General features: G+C 36.1%; 1 protein-coding gene across 1 annotated transcript in view; it reads right to left on the reverse strand.

The window, feature by feature from the left end:
- Positions 1–25,254, reverse strand: part of ADAM32 (ADAM metallopeptidase domain 32) — a 193,975-nt gene extending 168,721 nt beyond the window's left edge. The window contains exons 1-2 of the mRNA XM_059909354.1: positions 25,159–25,254; positions 8,831–8,910 (exon numbers count right to left, since the gene is read on the reverse strand). Of these exons, the coding sequence (XP_059765337.1) occupies positions 8,831–8,910; positions 25,159–25,216 (138 nt within the window). The 5' untranslated portion in view covers positions 25,217–25,254. The remainder of the gene's footprint in view (positions 1–8,830; positions 8,911–25,158) is intronic.
- Positions 25,255–26,228: the final 974 nt, after the last annotated feature.

The following is a 26,228-nucleotide window of genomic DNA, read 5'->3' on the forward strand; positions in this document are numbered from 1 at the left end:
GAGTCACAAATATAGAAGACAAACTTATGGTTACCAAGGAGGAAGAGAGGGATAAATTGGGAGCTTGGGATTGACATATACAAACTACTATATATAAAATAGATAACTAATAAGAACCTACTGTATAGCACAGGGAACGTTACTCAATACTCTGTAATGACCTATATGGGAAAAGAATCTAAAAAAGAGAGAATATATGTATAACTGATTCACTTTGCTGTACAGCAGAAAATAACACATTTTAAATCAACTATACTCCAATAAAAATTAATTTTCAATTTTCAATAAAAATTTTCATAGGATTCCAGGAAAAAAAATATCACTCATCTTCACAAAACATATTTTAGTAAAGGTCTGGAAACCCTGTAGACCTTTAAGCATTGGGGCCTCAGAAGAAGTAGATTTATCTGAATTTACAGTGACGTACATTGAGAATTTGTCTTTCTGTTTAATAAAAACTACGGACTAGTCAATTAGTGTCAGGTTTCCTAGAAGCAGGGTCTGAAATGAGGATACTTTTGTCAGTGCCTTATTTAGGGAGCACTCTCTGGAGGAACCTGCAAGGAAGTAAGAGAGCAAAATAGGGAGGAAGATAAAGCTAAAGAAGATATCAGTTCAGGTAAATTCTAGCCTTAGCCTGATACTTTGGGGGAACTCTAGAGTAAATATTGTGCCTCATGCAAGAGGGAAGAGATATGGGAATATATGTATATGTATAACTGATTCACTCTGTTATAAAGCGGAAACTAACACACCATTGTAAAGCAATTATACTCCAATAAAAAAAAAAAATTGTGCCTCAGAGTCTTTCCCACCTCAGACAATGGAGCTGGGCTTTTAGACCCATGTAACAATTAGGCATTGGCTGAAGGGTTACCCTGGGGGACGGGGTCGAGTAACTCCCAGGCAGCTCAATAACTGAAAGGCAATTCTCCAGAGAAGGTTACTAACTCTTGCAGTAGTATCTCAAGAGCCAGGGAACAAACGACCCAAACTGAAATTATAAAGGGATTCTGGCCAGGGACTGGGGGTTGAAAATTATAGCTGAAAAGTTCCCAAACCTGAAAAAGAAACAGAAATTCGGGTGCAGGAAGCACAGAGGACCCCAAACAAGATGAACCCAAAGAGACTACATCAAGACATATATGATAATTAAAATGGCAAAAGGTTAAGATAAAAGGAGAATTTGAAAGGCAGCAAGAGAAAGATAATTGGGAGATTGGGATTGATATATACACACTAATATGTATAAAATACATAACTAATTAAAAAAAAAGAGAGAGAAAGGTAGAATCATACACAAGGGAACTCCCATAAGGCTATCAGCTGATTATTCTGTGGAAACCTTGTGGGCCAAAAGGGAGTGGCATGATATATTCAAAGTCCTGAAAAGGAAAACCTGCAAACTAGGATACTCTACGGAGCAAAATTATCATTTAGAATTGGAGGAGAGATAAAGAACTTCTTAGACTAGCAAAAATTAAAAGAGCTCATCAATATTAAACATACCATAAGAGAAATGTTAAAGAGTCTTCTCTAAGTGAAAAAGAAAGGCTGTAATAAGAAGTAAGAATCTACAGGAAAGGAAAAATCCCACTAGTAAAGGCAAATATACAGTAAAGGCTGAGGATCAACAACTTAAATAAACCAGCATGAAGACTGAAAGACAAAAAACTGTAAAATCAAACATAACTACAATAATCAGTAATGGATAAACATGAAGATGTAAAATATGACAACAATAATAAAAAATGTGGGGGAGGGGAGTAAAAAATGTAGCTCTTTAAGAATGTGTTTGAGGGCTTCCCTGGTGGCACAGTGGTTGAGAATCTGCCTGCCAACGCAGGGGATGCGGGTTCGAGCCCTGGTCTGGGAAGATCCCACATGCCGCGGAGCAACTGGGCCCGTGAGCCACAACTACTGAGCCTGCATGTCTGGAGCCTGTGCTCCGCAACAAGAGAGGCCGCGACAGTGAGAGGCCCACGCACCGCGATGAAGAGTGGCCCCTGCTCGCCGCAACTAGAGAAAGCCCTCGCACAGAAATGAAGACCCAACACAGCCAAAAATAAATTAATTAATTAAAAAAAAAAAAGAATGTGTTTGAACTTAAAGGACTACCTGTTTAAAAAAAGTAGATAGAGTTATAGGTCAACATATATGAACCCCATGGTCACAACAAATCAAAAACCTACAATAGATACACAAAAACTACAGCAAAAGGAACACAAACATAACACTAAAGAAAATCATCAAACCACAAGGGAAGAAACAAAAAAAAGAAGAAATACAGAGAACAACTACAAAAACAACCAGAAAACAAGTAACAAAAGGGCAATAAGTACATATCTACCAATAATTACTTTAAATGTCAATGGATTAAATGGTCCAACCAAAAGACATAAGGTGGCTAAGTATATTAAAAAAACAAGACCCATCTATATGCTGCTTACAAGAGAACTGCTTCAGAGCTAAAGACACACACAGACTGAAAGTGAAGGGATGGAAATAGATATTTCATGCACATAGTGACAACAAGAAAGTGGGGGGTAGCAATTATCGTATCAGACAAAATAGACTTTAAAACAAAGTCTAAAACAAAAGACAAAGAAGGGCATTATATAATGACAAAGGGATCAATACAAGAAGAGGATATTACACTGATTAACATATATGCACCTAATACCTGTATTGGGTGCATGTTTTTTACATAAATTTTATATATTTTATTATTTTATATTTATATAAATATACAAAGCAAACATTAACAGACATAAAGGGAGAAATTAACAACAATATAATAATAGTAGGGGACTTTAACACCTCACTTACATCAATGAACAGATCATCCAGACAGAAAAAATAAGGGAACAGTGGCCTTAAATGGCATAATAACCAGTTGGACTTAATAGATATCTACAGGACATTCTATCCAAAATCATCAGAATACACATTCTTTTCAAGCACAGATGGAATGTTCTCCAGGACAGATCACACACTAGGCCATAAAACAAATTTCAACAATTTAAGGATAAAAATTGTATCAAGCATTTTTTCTGACCACAACGTTATGAAATTAGAAATCAATTACAGGAAGAAAAATGAGAAAAGCACAAATGCATGGAGATTAAATACGCTACTAAAAAACCAATAGGTCAATGAAAAAATCAAAGAGAAATCAGAAAATACCTCAATACAAATGAAAGTAAAAACACAACTTTCCAAAATCTATGGGATGTGGCAAAAGCAGTTCTAAAAAGGAAGTTTATAGAAATACAGGCTGACCTCAAAAAATATGAAAAACAAACAACCTAACCTACCATCTAAAGGAATTAGAAAAAGAAGGACAAATAAAGACCAAAGTTAGCAGAAGGAATGAAATAATAAAGATCACAGAGGGAATAAATAGAGATTTTAAAAAAATGAAAGGATCAAGGAACCAAGAGCTGGTGTTTGTAAAGATAAATAATTGATGAACTTTTAGCCAGGCTCATCAAGAAAACAAGAGGAGACCCAAATAAACAAAATCAGGCATGAAAGAGGTGAAATAACAACCAATATCACAGAGATACAAAAAATCATAAGAGAGAGAGAATACTACAGTTATATGCCAACAAACTCAACAACCTAGAAGAAATGGACAAATTTCTAGAAACATACAAGTTTCCGAGACTGAGTCAGGAAGAAATAGACAATGTGAACAGACAGATCACTACTGGTGAAATTGGATTTGTAGTTTTAAAAAACTTTCAGCAAGCAAAACTCCAGGACCAGATGGCTTCACAGGGGAATTCTACCAAACATACAGAGAAGAGTTAATACCTATCCTTCTCAAACTATTCCAAAAAATTGAAAAGGATGGAACACTCACGAATTAATTCTACAAGAGCATCATCACCCTGATACCAAAACCAAAGACACTACAAAAAAGAAAATTACACCCCAATACCGCTGATGAATATAGATGCAAAAATCCTCAACAAAATACAAACAAACCAAACACAATATACAGAAAGGATCAAACGCCATGATCAAGTAAGATTTAGTCCAGGAATGCAAGGATGGTTCAATATTTGAAAATCAATCCATCTGATACACCACATTAACAAAAGGAAGCATAAAAATCACATATTCACCTCAATTAATGCATAAAATTCATCTGACAAAATTCAACATCTACTCATGATAAAAACTCTCAGCAAAGTTGACATAGAGAGAACATATCTCAACATAATACAGGCCATTTATGACAAACCCACATCTTACATCTACTCAATGGTGAAAAGCAGAAAGCCTTTCCTCTAAAATCAGGAACTGGACAAGAATGCCCACTCTCACCACTCCTATTCAACATAGTATTGGAAGTCCTAGCCACAACAGTCAGACAAGACAAAGAAATAAAAGGCATCCAGATTGGAAGGGAAGAAGTAAAACTGTCACTATTTGCAGATGATATGATACTATATAAAGAAAACCTTTAAGTCTCCACCAAAAAACTATTAGAACTAATAAATGAATTCAGTAAAGTTGCAGGACACAAAATTAACATACAGAAATCTATTGCTTTTCTACACATTAATAATAAACTATCATAAAGAGAAAGCAAGAAAACAATTGTGTTTAAAATTGCATCACAAAGAATAAAATACCTAAGAATAAATGTAACCAAGGAGGTGAAAATACTCTGAAAATTATAAAAGATTGTTGAAGGAAACTGAAGACGATACGAAGAAATGGAAAGTTATCCTGTGTTCTTGGATTAGAAGAATTAATATTGTTAAAATATCCATACTACTCAAACTAATCCAGAGATTTAATGCAATCCCTATCAAAATACCCATGACATTTTTCACAGAACTAGAACAAATAATCCTAAAATTTATATGGAACCACAAAAGACACTGAATAGCCAAAGCAATCTTGAGAAAGATGAACAGAGCGGAAAGTATCATGCTCCCTGACTTCAAGCTGTACTGCAAAGCTACATTAATCAAAACAGCATGGTACTGGCACAAAAACAGACACATAGATCAATGCGTGAGAGCAGCCCAGAAATAAACCCATGAACTTACAGTTAATTACAACAAAGGGGGCGAGAAACAATGGAGAAAAGACAGTCTCTTCAATAAGTGGTGTTGGGAAAACTGGACAGCTACATGTAAAAGAATGAAATTAGAATATTTCCTTACACCATATAGAAAAGTAAACTCAAAATGGATTAAAGACCTCAATGTAAGACCGGAAACCATAAAACTTTCAGAAGAGAACATAGGCAGAACACTCTTTGACATAAATTATAGCAATATTTTTCAAATCTGTCTCCTAAGGCAAAAGAAACAAAAGCAAAAATAAACAAATGGACCCTAATTAAACTTAAAAGCTTTTGCACAGCAATGGAAACCATCAACAAAATGAAAAAACAACTAGTAAATGGGAGAAAATATTTGCAAATGATACATGTGATAAGGGATTAATATCCAACATATATAAACAGCTCATACAACTCAACAGCAAAAAAAACCCAAACAACCCAATCAAAAAACAGGCAGAAGACCTGAACAGACATTTTCCAAAACTGGCCTGCAGATGGCCAATAGGCACATGAAAAAATGTTCAATATCACTAATCATCAGAAAAATGCAACTCAAAACCACAATGAGATATCATTGTTATACACTCAATGTTACAGACATTCGTTTTATTTTTTATATTCCACATATAAGTGATAACACAGAGAATTTGTCTTTACCTTACTGACTTATTTCTCTAAGCATAATACCCTCTAAGTCCATCTGCTTTGTTGCAAATGTCAGAACTTCATTCTTTTTTATGGTTGAATAATATTCCATTGTATGTATATGTATGTGTGTGTGTATGTATTTTTATCCCTTCATCTGTTGATGGACACTTAGGTTGCTTCCATATCTTGGCTATTGTAAATAATGCTGCTAAGAATATTGGGATGCATGTAACTTTTCGAATTAGTGTTTTCAGGGTTTTTTTTGGATATGTATACAGAAGTGGAATTGCTTAATTATATGGTAGTTCTATTTTCAGTTTTTCTGAGGAATCTCCAACTGTATTCCATGGTGACTGTACCATGTATACAAACAGAAACAGACTCACAGATATAGAAAACAAATTAGTGGTTACCAGTGGGGAGAAGGAAGTGGGGAGGGGCAGGATAAGGGTATGGAATTAAAAAGTACAAATTACTATGCATAAAATAAGTAAGCAACAAGGTTATATTGTACAACACAGGGATATGTGGCCATTATTTTGTAATAACTTTAAATGGAGTATAATCTATAAAAATATTGAATCACTACCTTGTACACCTGAAACTAATACATGATAAATCAACTATACTGCAATTTAAAAATCAGTCAATCAATCAGGAGATGTAAGGTACACATAGGGAATATAGTCAATAATACTGTAACAAACAAAAATGAGATATCACCTCACTCTTATCAGAATGGCTATCATCAAAAAGTCTGCAAATAACAAATGTTGGCAAGGATGTGGAGAAAAGGGAATACTTGTATACTGTTGGTGGGAATGTAAATTGGTGCAGACACTCTGGAACACAGTTGGAGGTTCCTCAAAAAACTAAAAATAGAACTACTGTATGATCCAGCAGTTCCACTTCAGGTATATATCTGGGAAAAACAAAACACTAATTTGAAAAGATACATGCACCCCAATGTTCATAGCAGCACCATTTACAATAGCCAAGATGTGGAAGCAACCCAAGTGCCCATCAACAGATGACTGGATTAAGAAGACGTAGTGTATATATATATAATGGAATATAACTCAGCCATAAAAAAGAATGAAATTCTGCCATTTGTAGCCATAAGGATGAACCTAGAGAATATTATGCTTATGAAATAAGTCAGAGAGAGACAAATACTTATGATATCAGTTATATGTGGAATCTAAAAAATACAAACGAATGTATATGCAAAACAGAAATAGACTCACAGATATAGAAAACAAACTTGTGGTTACCTAGGGGAGAGGGAAACAGGTAGGGACAAATTAGGGATATGGGATTAACAGATACAAACTCCTATGTATAAAATAGATAAGCAACAGGATATACTGTATAGCATAGGAAATTATAGCCATTATCTTGTAATAACCTATAATGGAGGACAATCTGTAAAAATACTGAATCACTATGCTGTACATCTGAAACTAATACAATATTGTAAAACAACTATACTTCAGTAAATAAATACATACATATATACCAGGATGAATAAATTTTAAAAAATAATTATAATTGTATACCAACTTTGTAGGGTGACAGATGGTAACCAGACTTATTGTGGTAATCTGAAAATGCTGGTAAAAAAATACTGAATCACTGCATAGTACACTTGAAACTAATATAATATTATATACTAATTATAGCCCAATAAATATGTTAAAAATAATAATAGGTTAAAAAATTAAAATGGGCAAATAATTTAATACACATTTCACCAAAAAGGTATTTAGATAGCTAGTAGGTCATGAAAGATGCTCTACAGCATTTTTCATTAGAGAAATGCAAATATAAGCTACAATGAGATATCAGTACACACCCGTTAGAATAAATTTAATCAAAACAGGCACCATCAGGTGTTGACAAGTATGTGGAAAAACTGAATCATCATATATTGCTGATGGGAAATGTAAACTAATAAGTCACTATGGAAAATAGTTGGGCAGTTTATCACTATGATAAGCATAAACCTACCATATGACACAGTAATTTCACTTCTAAGAATCTACCCAAGAGAAAGAAAACTATATGTCCCTACATAAATATTCATAGCAGAATGACTCAAAATAGTCAATATCTGAAAACAATCTTGAATTTAACTGGTAAATGGATAAACAAAATGTGTTATCCACATCTATTAAGAAATAAAAAAATATGAAATATTGATAAATGTTGCAAAATGGATAGATAATCTTAAGTGAAAGAAGCTCAATGCAAAGTACTACATAGCACATATTTCATTTTTATGAAATGTCTAGAAAATGCAAAATTATAGAAACACAAAACAGATCATCAGTTGCCAAGGGCTGGGGATGGAAGCAGAGAAAAACTGCACATAGGCAGGAAGGAACTTAAGGCAATCAAAATGTTCTAAAACTGGATTGTGGTAATGTTTACATAATTCTATTCATGTACTAATGATCATTGAGTTGTACACTTACAATGGGTGAATTCTGTGGTGTATAAATTATACTTCATTAAAACTGGTAAAAATAAAGTGTTATCAAAAGATTGGCCACTTATAAGCAAGGCTTGCTTTTTTGTATTTCTTTTTTTATCTCCTAAGGCTCTTAGCATGTAGTTATGCACACAAGTCCAGAGAAATATCTGTTAAATAAATCAATGAATAAGATGAAATATTGCCCTTTCTAACAAAAATAATAGAAAAAAGCATTTATACTCTCTGAAAACTGGTAGGTACAAGGGTAGAGATTAAGGAAGCAGGTTTTAGTTAAAACAGATTCTCCTTAACCATTTTGGAGAAAATTATTCTCTTCATTTGAATCATCTAGATACCATTCAGATAAGACCCTAATTCTTTTACATTATATTCTCTCTTTGAACTTTAAAAAATGGTTTTACCATGAGGAAATGACAAACGTTAGACAAATTAGAACATTCTGATTTATATGTTTGCTTTTACCATCAAAACTTTAAATTCCTTATCAGTAGTAATATTGGTTAGTTATATTCATACTATAATGGAATTGATGTATTTCACTGCTATGTAATAAAAATAAGAAATTTCATATAACAACATTATGGAAAATCTCTTACATTTTCTACTTTTGAATTATCACTTGTATTTGCTTGGATTTTCTCTGGAAATATAATTTGTAGAAATGAATTTTGAAAACCTGAAGAAAGAAAAAAAAACAGTTAATAACTGTGTTTTAAACTTGACTAAACATTTGTTCAGGTTCTTTTATAAAACTTGCTTATGCAAATATGAGTCATCACTGTGTACTCCTATAAAAATCTTGAGAACACTTTGTTAAAAACAGATAAGATAGCTATGAAAGACTAAAAGGGGGCATGGAGAGGTATTCAACTTACACAAAATTTGCTGTTCCTGAAGAAAAGCGAAGAAATGAATTAAAAAATAATCAAATATATACTTCAAGAAGACTTTCCTGAAATAAAAGATTTGAAACAATAGAAAGTACACTGCATTTCAGGAATAACTGATAACAATTAATTAAAACTGAGACATATTCTACTAAAGTTATTGGATGTCTAAGGTAAAGAAAGAATCCTATGGGCATATGAGCAAAAAGGAAAAGAGAAAATCATATTGGGCATAAGAAGAGAAAAGCAGGTTGGCTTGAGATTCTTTAAAAACATTATTCAATGTTAAAAAACTGAAGAACTATGTCTTTAAAAAAATATTCAGGAAAAGAAAGTGTGGACCCAAGAATTTTATACCCAGCAAAACTGTCATTCAAATATACAGGCAAGGGACAGCTATTTACAAGCAAAAACTCAAGGAAAATAGTTCACAAGTGCCTGTAACAAAAGGCAGGCAGACTTCTCCCAATAAAGGCATCAATAGAGTTGAGGTAAAAGGCCTAGCTGTGAGCATTAATATAAACTTAAATATAGTATAAAGGCCAAAACAATGGTGGGAATCATCACTATTTAATAGGATGCAAGTGTTATAAACTATGATGATAAAGACATAACAACATATTCAATAATGTCAGGAAGGTTAGCAGAAGAAGAGAAATACCATATGTGAATACTGTTTTCCTTAAATTTATTGCAGTGTGGTTCCAAAAAATGTTAAAAAGCTGAAAATCAAGTGGTAAAGGTAGAAACATATTGTTTAATGGTATTAAAGAACTAAGATTTTTTAAAGCTATAGTCATATAATAAAGAGGAGAGCACAAGGTGGAAAGAAGTAGTAAGAAATAAATTTCCTTATACTCACAGTGAGGAATCACTAGTTACTACCTAAATAAAAAATTAAATCTATTATATAAAACAGATTATAAATATTCCAAATTAAGAAAAAAAAGCATACAAACACAAGGCATCCAGAAAATAAATGAAAAAGTCACATATTTTTATGTTGAAAACATTTACCAAAAAAGAAAAGCATGAAATCAGAAAAGTATAATATAAATAAGAAGCACTAAGATTAAATATCTCAGTCATATCAGTAAATGTGAGTAGGATGAAGTGACCAACCTAAAGAAAAACTCTCATACTGGAGACAGACTCTTATCAGCCCAGAGGCGGGACCAGAGGAATCTACGAAAAAACTTTACCTCATTAGTTTTCACCCATATATTTACCTTCCCAGTTTGCTGCCCTTGGAAGCCTAAAACTGCCTTCCTATGTCTGTCACTTCTCTACAAATTTAATGTTTTTTGTTGAAGATAAGCTGGAACTCAAAGCTGCCATTTTGAGTTACTTTTGGTTTAAGTTTCTCCCATGGTGCATGCTGTATACATTAATAAGCTATTTTTCTGTTATCAAAAAAAAACAAAAGAAAAATTCTCAGATTGGATACACAAAATCAAAACCCAATTACTCGGACCTTTGGTGGAATATTAAACACTGGCTTTAAACTAATAATGATTTTTTTTTTTTTTTTTTTTTTTGGCTGCGTCTGGTTGCAGCATGTGGGATCTTCATTGCGGCATGCAGGATCTTTCATTGTGACGCTCGGGCTCTTAGTTGCAGCGTGCGGGCTTCTCTCTAGTTGTGGCATGTGGATTTTCTATCTCTAGTTGTGGCACTCGGGCTCCAGAGCACACGGGTTCTGTAGTTTATGGCACGTGGGCTCTCTAGTTGAGGCGTGCGGGCTCAGTAGTTGTGGCTCATGGGCTCAGTTGCCCCATGGCATATGGGATCTTAGTTCCCCAACCAGGGATCGAACCCACGTCCGCTGCATTGGAAGGTGGATTCTTTACCACTGGACCACTGAAGAAGTCCCCTAATGATGATTTCTGAGTACCTAAAATAAGACTGTGGTCCACTTCGGGAAAAGATATATGATTAGGCGGAGAAGTCAGGTGATGAATGGAAATTATTAGGTTCACATCCATGAACACACTCATGGGTCTACAAGTTCATCCTATCATAATCTGCCCAATTATGGAACAGTGTGTCAAAATAGATGTAATCAGTAACTTGTGGAATGCCCATCTGTCTCCCTGACCCATAGAATGAGGATTGTTATGGTAGGGAGGGCCAAATGGAAACCTCTGAATATCACCTGCACCATCACCAAAACATTAAACCAAAAATCCTTCTATACCAAGAAAGTATATACAAGGGCAATGATTTCTGTCATTTTACTTGTTTGATCTGTGCAAATGATAGATAAGCAATAGAGAATGACAATGAGTTGTCTTAAGTGTAATCAGGTAATGATTGCAATAACAAATATTGTTCCAAATATGGTCTCTTTACTGAACCAAATCAACACAGGCATTGGCACCTGTATGTAGCCACTGATAGAAAAATGTACTGTTTTCTCTATCCCAATAAGCAGGATATTCCAGGAGCAAGTTTCCATTTTTGCTTAGTAGTGATGACAGTATACCTTCACCAATCATATTGCCTCAGATGCCTCAGATCTTTATCATCTGGTTCTTCTTCTACCTGGACCCTAAAAATCTCACTGTCTGTGGTAGATGGAATAATGCCCCCAAAGATGTCCATGTCCTAATCCCCAGAACCAGTTAGGTTACATGGCAAAACAGAATTAAGGCTGCTAATCAACTGACCTTAAAATATGAAAATTATCCTGGGTTAACTGTGGTCTTAATTTAATCACAAGCGTTCTGAACAGTAGAAGAAAGAGCCAGAAAAGAGAACCAGAGAGATGGCCATGTGGAAAGAACTCAGCCCAATACCACTGAGTTTGAAGATGGAGAAAAGGGGCCATGAGCCAAAAAAATGCAAACAGCCATTAGAATCTGGAAAAGACAAGGAAACAGATTGTCTCCTGCAGCTTCCAGAAGGAACAGGGCACCACTAACACCTTGATTTTACCCAGTGAGACCCATTTTACAGAACTGTAAGATAATACATTTGTGTTGTTTAAGCTATTAAGTTTGTGATAACTTGTTACAGCAACAATAGGAAACTAACATATCATCTAAGAGAAAGACCTGAAGTAGCAGGTACATTAGATGCCTTGAAGAAGCAGGTGTGCCAGAGTCTTAACACACACGTGCACACACACACACACACACACACACACACACACAAATCCACCTATAATGGTCTAGTGGTCTAAACCACACTTGAAAATATCCTCCATAATAAATGGTAAGAGGCAGAACACTTGGTAGACCATTTTGGATTTTGGAGGCAATATATATCATATGTAGCTATGCTGCTTTGACCATTTTTACTGAACAAACCATAGGCTGCCAGATTTGTAAGATGCCAGAGTACTAGACTCCTCAGCTACCTGAGTCTACTGTGCAAGGAGCTCTACTGTTTTTCCTTTATGACCAGGAGAAACTATATTACACTTAGGGTCTGTGACAGAGCCTGTGTTAAGCCCCTCTAGGAGAATCACAGCAGAGTCTCCTGAGGTTTGTAAGCAAAGACGTGCCCTCATTGGTATATGCTGTGGATTGAATGATGGTGCCCCAAAAGATACGTCCACTCAGAACCTGTGGCTATAACCTTATAACCCTGCAAAGAAAAAAGGGTCTTTGCAAGGTGTAATTAAGTTAAGGATCTCAAGATGAGACCATTCCAGATTAGAGTGGACCCTAAATCCAATGACTAATATCCTATAAGTAAGAGCAGGGGAAAAGACACACAGAGGAGACAGCAATATAAAGATAGAGGCAGAGACTGGAGTAACATGTCTCCAAGCCAAGGAACGCACAGGACTGCTGGCAGCCATCAGAAGCTAGGAGAGAAGCATGGAACAGATTCTCCCTCAGAGCCTCCAAAAGTAATCAACACTGCCAATACCCTGATTTTGGACTTCTGGCCTCCAGAACCAGAAGGGGAAAAAAATTCTGTTGTTTTAAGCCACCCAGTTTGTGGTACTTTGTTATGGCAGCCACAGGAATCTAATATAGTATGTAAGTATATTTCTTTTATGAAAGCCTGTAGCTCACTATCGGGCTCTGATAGAGGCTAAAATTCAGACCATGTGATCTTCAGACTATATGATCTTGCAACCTGAACCACTCTTCACATCATCAGGCATTTGCAGGAGTACTAATCAAATGGAAGTGTTATATATATATATGGTTGGGTTTGAACAGGTCCTAAAAGCTTTAAGTTGCATAACCAGGTGATTAATACTCCAGTAGGCCTACTCCTATCACATTTCCATCATTTCTTAAAACCTACATTTATGGTATCCTATGACCAGCTAACTGAAGGAGGGAAAGTAGATGTATGATATGCCAACAGTACACAAAAGTAAGTCCACAGGTATAATCTTAAAAACTCATAGATAGTTGGCCCTAAAAGAGAATAGAGCGAAGTAAATTCTCCCCATAACTAGAATTTCACATGGTACACTTACATGTCTAGTTTTCCTGTATAAGAACTGATTACATTAAATGAGGCAGAAGCAAGTTATTATGTTGTTTCTTGAAAGTTTAAGAATGTTACCAACCTTAAGAAGGGTGAATATGGATGTTAAGTAGCCCATCTAGAGGTGGACTGTGGGATACTGTAGAGAGGTTCAATCATTCAAACTATTTCTACCTTGTCTCCCTGTGCTATTAGACATTGGAAACCTAACAACTCTATACCAGACTCCACTGCAATTAAGGTGGTGGCATGTTACTAGTTCCTGCTATTCATACACCCAAAAAAGACTTAGTTGCAGAAGTGAGCATTGTCAGATGGCAGCCACGTGTGAATATCTGGTCCGTCTGACATTTGTAGTAATAGAATTATCTGGTCCTTTTGGACTGCTGGGACAGACATTCTGCTGCCTAGCCCAAACACCATAGTGGTATTCTCAATAGAATACTCTTCCGGTATAGTTCCCACAGTATCACTAGATATTCTTCCCTGCTTGTGACCCTAGCCACATTGTAGCATCTATGTAGCATCTAAACCTGACTCTTTGGTACTTTCTAAGGTTTTGTGATCCTAACATTCTTTTGTTTGTGATATTATATATCTGGAAAACCCAAAAGAATCATCATAACTATTATTTTAAAAAGAGGATTTAGTAATGTGACTAGAAACAAAATTAATATATAAACCAATCATTTCCCTATACACAAATAAAATAGTTAGAAAATAATCATTTACAATAACAACAAAAAGTGTAAAATACCCATGTAAATAAATTCCTAAAGGAATATATATAATTTAAATTTTTAAAAAACTTTAAATTCTAAAATGGTTCATAAAAAAAGTCAAATAAATTGAAAGCTATATCCAGTTCTCGGAATATAAAGATAGCAATTTTCTTTAAATTAATTTATAAATTTTATGAAATCCAATGGAAAAGTCTACAGGAGTATTTTGAAACAACGTAAGATGATTCTAAAGTTCACATGCTCAAAAAAAAAAAAAAAAAAGAAATTGACCAAAATTTTCTGACAAAGATAATTAGAGGGATGTAAGCTAGAAATAGAAGGAAATTGCCTTAACTAGAAAAAGTATCAAAAAGCAAACATTAAAAATTGTAAATTATGGAATACTACAGAGAAATTCAAATAAAACTAGGTAACAAAGTCTATTATCACTGCCATTTTCAAAAATGTTCTGAATGCCCTAGTTAATATGATAAAATGGTAACAAGAAGGGCATAAATGTTAGAAAGGAAAAAACAATATGTCATTATTTGCAAATGATATAACTATCTACTTAAAAGTACTTAGAGAATCAATAGGAAAACTCTAAACTACTATAATTAAATCAACTGAAATAGGCATCATCAAAAAAATTTAATGAAATAGGATATATGAAAAGGTAGGCTTTCAAATCACTGGGGGAAATATAGTCAATGGATAGTGGCAGGTAGACTGAATATCCATTTGAAAACTAATTAAGTTGGATTCATACATATGTGTGTATATATATATATATATAAAAAGAATAAATAAAATTTATTTATATGTTTCTCTATATAATATGTACATAAATACATATATATTCAAAATCGATTAAGATTCAAAGCCCAGAAGTCTTAAAGGAAAAGATAAACATATTTGCATACATAGAAATCTTTTTAAAATCTTTAAAGATGTAGGAAAGATTGGAAGAAAATACAAAGTATAAAAGCCAAAGGATTAACATCCATAATATGATTTATGATTGAAGGTGGCTGACTCACTACATGTTTATCTCTTCTCTCAGTGAAAACCCTCTAAAAATAGACAAAGGAAAGATGCTATCATCAGCTAAGAGGTCTCGAACAATTTTCTGGAAGATAAGCTAACGATGGAAGTGTGATCATTGTTGAGAGATTCTAGAAAAATTCTAAAACAGAAATCAGATGTGATAGATACAATAGAAAGTATTCTTTCCCACTGGTATACTTCTTAGGAACTAACTCTAGACTTAGCCATGTAACTTACTTGGGTCAACTAGACAATAGCAAATGCAACAGAAGCGAACCTGAAAAGTGCTTGTGCACTGTGGCTTGCCCTCTCACTGCCTTGGAACCCTGAAAGCACGTGTAAACAAGCCTGAGCTAGCCTACAGGAGGCTGAGAGACTATGTGAAAGGGAGCCAAGGCACCCTAGCTGAACACAGTCCAACAGACAGACCAGTGCGTGAGACCATCTAGATCATCCAGCTGCCAACCAACTCAGGAGCTGATGACAGATCCAGGAAAGAGCACCGATGAGCCACAGATTACCTAAGCCAGTTCAAACCAGAACAACAGCCCCACCAGCCCATAGAATCATGTGCTAGAACAGAGGCTGATGAAGGTGAAGTTCAGTTTTAAATAGGGCTCACTGAGAAGATGGCATCTGGGCAAAGAACTGAAGAAGGTGAGGAGGGGAACAAATGAATATCTTTGGCAGACCATCCCAGGAAGAAAAAGTATCAAGTGTAAAGGTCTTTGGGAGGAACTGCCTGAAATGTTTGAAAAGCAGCAAGGGAGCTACTGCTGTTGGAGTAGCATGAGCAGTGAGGAAGAGAGTAAGGGCTGAGGCCAGAGAGGAGACAAGCTGCTGAGATCCTGTAGGGCATTACAGGTCAGAGTTAGCACTTTAATTTTTATTCTTGGTGAGATAAGAAACCATTGCAAGATTTTGAGCAGAGGGCGGACATGAGCTGACTTAGATTTTAACAAGAAAACTTTATGTTGAGAATAGGCTGAAGGATGTTGTGTTAGTTATCTATTGCTGCATAACAAATTATCCCAAAATTTAGCAGCTTAAAATAGTGAACATTTATTAATCACTAGTGTCCTTAGGTCAGGTATCTGGGCACAGCTTAACTGAATGCCTCTGGCTCAGTGTCTCTCACAAAGCTGCAGTCAAAGTGTAGGCCAGGGCTGCAACCATTTCAAGGCTTGACTAGCATAGGATCCACTTCAAAGCTCATGCACTTAGCTGTTGGCAGGCGTTGGGTCTTTCCAGGCTGTTAATGAGAAAGCTCAGTTCCATGCCACACAGGCCTCTCCATAAGGCTACTCACAATATGACAACTTGCTTCCCTCAGAACAAGGGCTCAAAAAAGAGAGACTGAAAGTGGGCACCCAGGACAAAAGACACAGTCTTTCTGTATCCTAATCTCACCAGAGACATCCCATCATCCTGACCACATTTTATTCACTAGAAACAAACCATAAAACACAGCTCACATTTAAGAGGAGGGGATTACACAAGGGCGTGATTACCAGGATGTGGGAAACATTGGTAGCCATCTCACAGGCTGCCTAAGAGAGTGCAAGAGAAGAAATATAAATTTGGAGTTATCAGCATCAACATGGTACTAAAAACCATAGACTAAATAAAATCGAGTAGGGAAGGAGCCAATTCAATGAGTAGATCTTTTGTATGCTGATTCAAACAATGCGTGGACATTATTTTCTAGGTGATTACAAGCTGTAAGGAAACTCATTACACTCATGAAACAATTGAAAATTTGAACACAGACTGAATATTGGGTGATAGAAGAAATCGTTAATTTCTAAGCCATGATCATGATACTGTGATTATATTTTTTGGCCATTTAGCAATATATATTGAAATGCTTAGACACGAAATGATATAATGTCTATAATTTGCTCCAAATAATATGAGAATAGAGGAAGTGGTAGGGAACGTAAAAAAGAAACAGAATTAACCACGAGTTTATAATTGTTGAACCTGAGTTCTTTACTCTTCTATTTTTGCATTTATTTGAAATCCTCATAATTAAAAAAAATTTTTAATAACATGGAGGCCAAATAGCAATGGAGTAACATTCTCAAAGTGCTATTGGAAAAATAACTGTCAGTCTGAAATTGGCTATCAAACTAAACTGTCATTCAACAGTGAGGGAGACATAAAGACATTTTCAAGTAAACAGACCATTTACCACTCAAACTCTTGATGAAAAAGATACTAAGAAGGAAAGAGTAGGGTGCTAGAAAGAAGGTAAGCAAATAAAGCTATAAACTTGTGGATAAATCTAAGCAAGCACTGACTGAGTAAACAAGTAACAATAAAGATGATGACTCATCTGGGAAACAATACATAAAAGTGGCAGTAAATACTAAATAACAATAACATGTAAGATGATAAAGGCAGTGTCTGACAACTTTCTAAGGTCATTGTCTTTTTTAGAAGAAGACACACTACTTAATTGTAGACTCTGTAAGTCAATTATACATGTTACATTAAAATTAGAAAAACATGTAAGACAGGAAATAAGATTTCTAATGATATCACATAAAAAGCACAGTAAATAGAAAGCATAAAATATCATAAAAGCATTAAATACAAATATACTCTCCTTGAAAGCAGCATGGCTTTTCCAGTTTACTTCCTGGAAGTAAAGGGCTCAAGAGTTGTTTTAATTCTCAAATAGTCAAAAGCTTGTATAATCTGAGTTTGAAGTTTGGCAGTACACTACCATCAAAAACGTATACATTTCTCATCTAGTTGTCTTCAGTAACTTTGTCATGCAATTAAAACACATATAAAACTTTTTAAAGTCATAATTTTCAAATCTGCTTAATTTCTTTGCCCTTTATTTTCTGGATACTAGACCCTTTTCAGACAAATCATTTACAAATATTTTCTCTCATCCTGTAATTTCTTTGCCTAACTCCTATTTCTCCTTCCCTCCTCTCTCATCTCTCTCTCTCTCTCAACTAAGTGATGGCAACCATAAGTCAGTCTAGAAAAATATAATGTAAGGCCACACCCTTGACTGCAATTTTCTCTAACTGAGAGTTTTTACTGAGGTTTTGTTGCTCAAACCTTTTTAAATTCCATTTCTTACTATTTGAAATCTGGAATTGGTCACCCTTTAAAGTCCTGAAAGGTCCCAAGTTTCTGGATTTATTCCCTATTAATTCGATTTGCAAACTGGTCAACTGTTTCTTGAGATTATCTCTTTCTCTTAACACTTTGACAAACTTGGGTAATGAAACCAACCTCCACTGCTAACAAACTGTTATCTAACTTCTACAGAATGTAGTCTGTCCCACAGTTTTTACCAAATGTTTTGTCACTTCTTATCATTGATTTCCATTTTTTCCAGGTGGTTTCCATTTCTTGTCACCTGATACCCATCAATACCCAGCAGCAAAGCCAAGGGCATATATTTTAAGTTTATCATGGCAGCACACCACTTCAAAGCTCCAATTTCTATATTAGTCAACTTAGGCTGACCAGGCTATGGAATGGCAATAAATAAACCTTGAAATCTTGGTGGCTTAACACAATAAAAGTTTATTTGTTTTTCATGCAAAATATGATGGGAGTCACCAGGGGCTCTCATTCAAATAGTAACTCGGAGATCCAAGCTCCCTCCAAGTGGTAACACCATAAACTCAGCTCATAGCTTCTAAGGTAAATCTGGCATCAGAAAAGAAATACAGAAGAGAAATACCAGCTCTTAATTGCCTTGATCTAAAGTGATGCAAATCACTTCTTTTCAACCCCATGAGCAATAGTATTTAAATTGACCCAAACTAAATGGAAAAAGGCTCAGAAATGTAGGCAAGAAGATGGATACTTAGTGAGCACTGGGGACTTTGCCACATAAAAAGATGGGAAAAAATATGTTCACAGCAAATATTAACCAAAAGGAAGCTGACATACCTATGTTAACATTAGCACGAATAGACTCAAAGGAGGAAAAAAGTATTATTAGGAATAAACAGGGGCAGGATATAGTTAATAAAAAGAAACCAGAATGAATGCAAATAAATAAAGCTGGAACCCTACCTCACATTATGTACGAAAATTAACTCAAAATGGATCAATGACATAAACATAAGAGCTAAAACAATAAAATTCTTAGAAGAAAAGATAGGAGTAAATATACATGACCTTAGATTTGGCAATGGATTCTTAGATATGACACTAAAACCATGAGCAACAAAATTAGATTCCATCACAATTTAAAACTTTTGTGAGTCAAAGGACACTCCCAAGAAAGTGAAGACAACCTACAGCATGAAAAAAAATATTTGCAAATCATTTGTCTGAAGGTCTAGTATCCAGAATATAAAAGGAACTCTTTTAACTCAACAAAATGAACAACCTAATCTTTAAACTGGCAAAGGACTTGAATACTCATTTCTCCAAAAAAGATATACAAATGGCCAATAAGCATATGAAAAGATGCTCAACATCACTAACCATCAGGGGAATACAAATCAAAGCCACAACGAGATAACCTGTCATAACCATTAGGAAGACTCTAATCATTAAAATATAAAAGTAAAATAACATGTATTAGGAAGAATGTGGAGAAACTGGAACGCTTGTGCACTGCTGGTAGAAATGTAAAATTGCACAGCCAGTATGGGAAACAATGTAACAGTTCCTTAAAAAATTAAAAATAGAAACACCGTATGATCCAGCAACTCCACTTCTGGACATATACCCAAAAGAATTAAAAGCAAGGACTCAAACAAGTACAGGTACATACATGTTCATGGCAGCATTATTCACAATATCCAAAAGGTAGAAGCAACCTAAGTATCCATCAACAGATGAATGGATAAACAAAATGAAATGTATATTTTTCCATATGTATTTCACACAATGGAATGCTATTCATGTGTCAGAATAAAAGGAGAAAATTCTGACACGTTACAATATGAATAAATATTGAGGGCAATTATGCTAAGTGAAAGAAGTCAGTCACAAAGAAAAATACTGCATAACTCCACTTACACGAGGAAACTAGAGTAGTCAAATCCATGGAGACAGAAAGTAGAATGGTGGTTGCCAACAGCTGGGGGAAGGGAAGAATGAGGAATTAGTGTTAAATGGGTACTGAGTTTCAGTCTGGGAAGATAAAAAAAAAAATGTTCTGGAGATGGATGATGGTGATGGCAAAACAAAGTGAATGTACTTAATGCCACTGAACTGTACACTTAAAAAAGGTTAGAATGAGTACAAAATAGAAATCACAGAGCTGAAAACAATAACTAAACTGAAATTTTCAATAGAGGGGTTCAACAGCAGACTAGATCAAGTGAAAGAAACGATCAGCAAACCTGAAGACAGAGCAATAGAATTCATCCAATCAGAGGAGCAAAAAATTAAAATTAAAAAAAAGAATGAAAAAGAGTGAAGACAGATTAAAGGATTTATGGGACACCATCAAGCAGACCAGTATCCACATTATAGAAGTCCCAGAAGGAGAAGGAGTGGGGGTGGAGGGCAGAAAGCTTATTTAAAGAAATAATGGCTAAAAACTTCTCTCACCTGGTGAAAAAAGAAAAGAAAAATAGACATCCTAATCTAGGAAGCCCAAAGAAAACCAAAAAAAAAAAATTAAAGAGAACTACACTGAGACACATTATAATTAAACTGCCAAAAATTAAAGACAAAGAGAAACTCTTAAAAAGCAGCAAGAGAAAGACAATTTGTTATGTACAAGGGAACTCCCATAAGACTATCAGTGGATTTTTCAGCAGAAACCTTGAATGGAGTGGGATAATATATTCAAAGTACTGAAAGAAAGAAAATTCCACCTAAGGATACCATACCCAGCAAAGCTGTCCTTCAGAATTGAAGGAGAGATAAAGAATTTCCTAAACAAAAGTTAAGAGTCCATCACCACTAGAATGGCCTCACAAGAAATGTTAAAGAGAGTTCTTCATACTGAAACAAAAAGACACTAATTTTAAAAACTAAACATATCCTTACCATATGATCCAGCAATAGCACTCCTTGGTATTTACCCAAAGGAGTTGAAAACTTATGTCCACACAAAAACTTGCCCACAGATATTTATGGTAGCTTTGTTCATACCTGTCAAAACTTGAAAGCAACCAAGATGTCTTTTAGTAAGTAAATGGATAAACTGGTATATACAGACAATGGAATATCACTCACTGCTAAAAAGAAATAAGCTATTCAGCCCTAGAAAGACATGTAAGAACCATAAATGCATATTACTAAGTGAAAGAAGCCAATCTGAAAAAGGCAACATACTGTAAGATTCCAAATATACGACATTCTGGAAAAGGCAAAACTATGGAGACAGTAAAAAGATCAGTGGTTGCCAAGACTTAGGGGAAAGGGAGAGATGAATAGATGAAGCACAGAGGATTTTTAGGGCTGCGAAACTACTCTGGGGGATACATGTCATTATACGTTTGTCAAATTCCATAGAATGTAAAACACCAAGAGTGAACCCTAAGGTAAACTATAGATTTGGGGTGATAATGATGTACCAGTGTGGGATCATCAATTCTAACAAATATACCACTGTGGAGCAGGATGTCTATAGCAGAGATTGTACATGTGTGGGGACACGGGTATGTGAGAAATCTCTGTACCTTTCTCTCAGTTTTGCTATGAACCTGAAACACTCTAAAAAATAAAGTTTATTCATTTTTAAAATGGTTGAAGATGGTAAATTTTGTTTTGTATATTTTACCACAATTTAAAATAATTTTAAAACAAAGGTATAAAGAAGATGTGGCACATATATACAATGGAATATTACTCAGCCATAAAAAGAAACAAAATTGAATCATTTGTAGTGAGGTGGATGGACCTAGAGTCTGTCATACAGAGTGAAGTAAGTCAGAAAGAGAAAAACAAATACCATATGCTAACACATATATATGGAATCTAAAAAATATATATATATATATTGGTTCTGAAGAACCTAGGAGCAGGACAGGAATAAAGATGCAGACGTAGAAAATGGACTTGAGGACATGGGCAGGGGGAAGGGTAAGCTGGGACGAAGTGAGAGAGTGGCATGGACATATATACACTACCAAATGAAAAATAGCTAGCTAGTGGGGAGCAGCCGCGTAGCACAGGGAGATCAGCTCGGTGCTTTGGGACCACCTAGAGGGGTGGGGTAGGGAGGGTGGGAGGGAGATGCAAGAGGGAGGAGTTATGGGGATACACGTATATGTATAGCTGATTCACTATGTTATAAAGCAGAAACTAATACACCTTTGTAAAGCAATTATACTCCAGTAAAGATGTTAAAAAAACAAACAAACAAAGGTAACGTATTTAAAAAAAAACAGATGGGTAAAATATCCATTAAAGTTCAAAACAGACCAATGGATTTTAACATAACATATTAAGAAAAATTCATTGATATGTTTTAGATTCCACATTGCAACTAAACTTTACCATTTATCAAGTCTGTATTTGGTGTAGTTTCCAAAGAGGAGTACTGGTAATTACCTGAAAAGGCTCATAAACTACTCCCTTTTCCAACTACATAAGCTGGATTTTTTTCATATACTTCAAACAAAACATTTAGCAACAGACTGAATGTAGAAGTAGATATGAGAATCTAGCTGTCATCCATTAAACCAAACCTTCAAGAGATTCACAAAAATGTAAAACAATACCACTCTAAATTCTTTGTTTTGGAAAATATAGTTTTTATTTTTTAAATATGTTACTTACGTTAACATATAATAGGTGTATTACTGTAACTGAGCGGGACCCTATGGGGCTTTCCCAGGACAGACCTCCCCCACCCAATGTCCTCTGCCTGCCTCCTGTCTGTAGAAAAACTTTAGTCAAAGAATAAATTCAATCAGAGAAGTGAAAAAAAAAAAAAGCAGAACCAAAGGAAAGCAGTCAAACAAGACAAAATAATAATAGTTTAGCCATTAAACAAAGTCCAGGACCTTTAGTTCCTCTTCAAGACCTACAGATAATATTCTGAGCCATGTCCTTTGAGCTGTTTTGCAGACACTGAAACCCTCACCAGGTGGGAGAAGTTAACTACATAATGACCAGACTGCAGCCAAGGCATAAGCCGCTCCATCTTGCACAATTCCAAGAACTGGCCTCAAGGAAATGGGAACCATCCCTGGAACTGAAGATTAACTGAACTTAAAACAATCAAGATGACACTGATCAGACCACCACATGACCAATTTCAAGATGATTGTCAGAGCTGACTGTGCTGTTCTTCACGTCGTAGCCCCCTCCCTCTGCCTATACAACCCTCAAACTCCCCTTTCAAAGCTCTTGCCCCCTGATCAACAACCAAGCTGGTTTTTGGACACGAGTCTACCTTCTCCCCAGGTTGCCAGCCTCCTGAATGAAGCAACCTTTCCTTTCCTACCAATACCTGTCTCTCGAGTACTGGCTTTCGAGCCACGAGCAGCCAAACCAGAGTTCAGTAACATTACTGTTATTTTTTAACGAATTAATAAAAATTCTTAAATTTCTACATTAATTTCTAATATGACAAATACTGACGAATATAAGCAAAACATAAACAAAAGCTCTCTGAGAACTTCAATAATTGTTACATTTTTGTTCATTTCTTTGCTGAAAGAAACATTCCGAAAAGTTTCAGAAACACTGTATTTAAATGTTGCAGGTGTTATGGTGAAGGTGTGTTCCCCCCCCCCAAATTTTCCTATTGAAGCCCTAACCCCCAATGTGATGCTATTTAGAAATGGGATCTTTGGGAGGTAATCAGGGTTAGATGAGATCATGAAGGTGGATCTCTCATGATGGGTTTCGTGCCTTTGTAAGAAGAGACAAGTGAGTTTGCTCCTTCTCTCTGCTCACAAAGAGGTCACGTGAGTACACAGCAAGAAGGGAAGGGTCTACTAGCCAAGAAGAGAGACCTCACCAGATCCCCACTATGAGAGCACCCTGATTTCAGGCTTCCTGCCTCCAGAACGGTGAGAAGATAAACCGCTGTGGTTTAAGCCACCGGGTCTAGGATATTTTGTTGGGGGAACGGGGGGCGCAGTCCGAGTTCAGCAGTGTAGCATGTAACAGCAAAATGACTGGAAACAATCCAATAGTCCTTTAATAAGAGAACTGGCTGATAAATTGTGGTACCTCCAAGCCACAGAACACTATGCAGATGGGGGAGGAGAAGACAAGATATTCCATGTACTGACACAGAATGGCAAGATTCAGAACAGTGTATAAAAGGAGAAGGAAAATAAGAACATATCTTAAAATTTTACTTGCATCTAAATCCCCCCCTAATATATTTAAAAATTTTGAGGACTCTCTGTAACTGTTCCCCGCATTGTCACAATGTCAGCAATCGAATATTTTTTTGGTATTGCAGGACAAGTTATTGAATGCAGGACAAATTATACTGGAACAGATGATATCTGAGGAGACGCAGTTTTCTGGAGTCTGAGTAGAGTTCGTTAAGTTTCTGGGGTGCTTCTGAGCGCAAGAAATTGTGAGGTAGTTTTGTGAGTGCCTAACAGACCTACAAAAAAAGGCTGCCCCAAACCCAGATTCAGAGAGTCAGAGCGTCAGAGATTTAGTCCTTGAGCTTATTAAAAGTATCTTCCTCTCTCATGAGTCAGTTCTGTATCCCTACGGAGCGCCTAAAAACGGCCCGGTTTCCTGACTGGCAAAAGAAACCTAAAAGCAGGGAAGGGCGCCGAGTTTTCAATCGAGTCGGGGCGCAGTTTGACCCAAGCAGGTACGCGTGGGAAGAAGGAAAAGAAAAATCTTCCTCCTCCCCATACCGGAGTAACAGGGCATCCTCGGGCTTACCGGGTCTTGACGTTAGCAAGCCACGGAGCCCCGCTAGCAACATCATTAGGCGGAACATTGCGTGACTCCCGGCTTCGAGCGGAGACTTGAGCTCTACTGCCGTTCGCCGTCCGTGAGCGGCGTTCTCGCGAGGCTGCCGCACCTGCCGGAGCGCCCGGTACTCAGCGCCCCGTCCACCAATCGCCTGCAGGGCACGCCCCCCTTTATAGTCGTGCGTCCGGGTCTGCAGGGCGTTCTTTTCCCAGCAGCCCGCTGTACCCGATGGCCAGTTCGTCTGGAGGTCCCCGACCACCCCAGCAGTCTCCGTCGCGGTCATCGTCCCCCACAAACCTTTCGCTTCGTGTGGATGGACCTAAAAGAACTAACATATTTTTTGTGCGCTGTTTTGTATCAGACACTACTTGCTGAATTTAAAACTACGCGCATACGCACACAAACACACACACGAATTATACATCCGTATTTCCTAAAGCTGAGGTTTTTTAATTAAAACAACAACAACAACAAAAATCCAGATAGATTTTAAAACGATTCCAAGGAAGGGAAAAGTGAGTAGATTTTGGTATCTTCGGAAAGTACCTGCTATGGTTTTTTTCCATACCCACTACCCAAATATACCTTGTAACCAGGCTGTGTCTACTTTTGCCTCCAATCAAAAAGGTTCTCCCCAAACCGTTGGCTAAAATTCATGTGATGGCCGGCTCTTGTTCAGTAACTTCTCAGTACAGTAAACATTCATTCATGTAATGAATGAAATGGACAAGATTCTTGCCCATAATTACAGTACATACGTTCCAGTAGAAAATTCTAGCCAAATTCCTCAACATAGTATTCAAAATTTTCTAAATTCGGAGCCCAGGCGGCTGCCTCTTTTCTTCTATCCCCAGTGCTAGGACTACTTATGACTTCCGGTCTTTCCTGAATGAAAATTGCCTTATTACCTTGGACTGCAATGCCTCCTCCCTCCCTCCCAGACTCACCCCCCCAGTCTCTACGTATATGCAATATCCTTTAATTCTTTTCAAATCCCCAAGAATGAGTTAATCTCTCACACCAATTAACAGAACGGC

Source organism: Balaenoptera ricei, chromosome 21, assembly GCF_028023285.1.
Source record: "Balaenoptera ricei isolate mBalRic1 chromosome 21, mBalRic1.hap2, whole genome shotgun sequence".
NCBI classification, from domain to species: domain Eukaryota; kingdom Metazoa; phylum Chordata; class Mammalia; order Artiodactyla; family Balaenopteridae; genus Balaenoptera; species Balaenoptera ricei.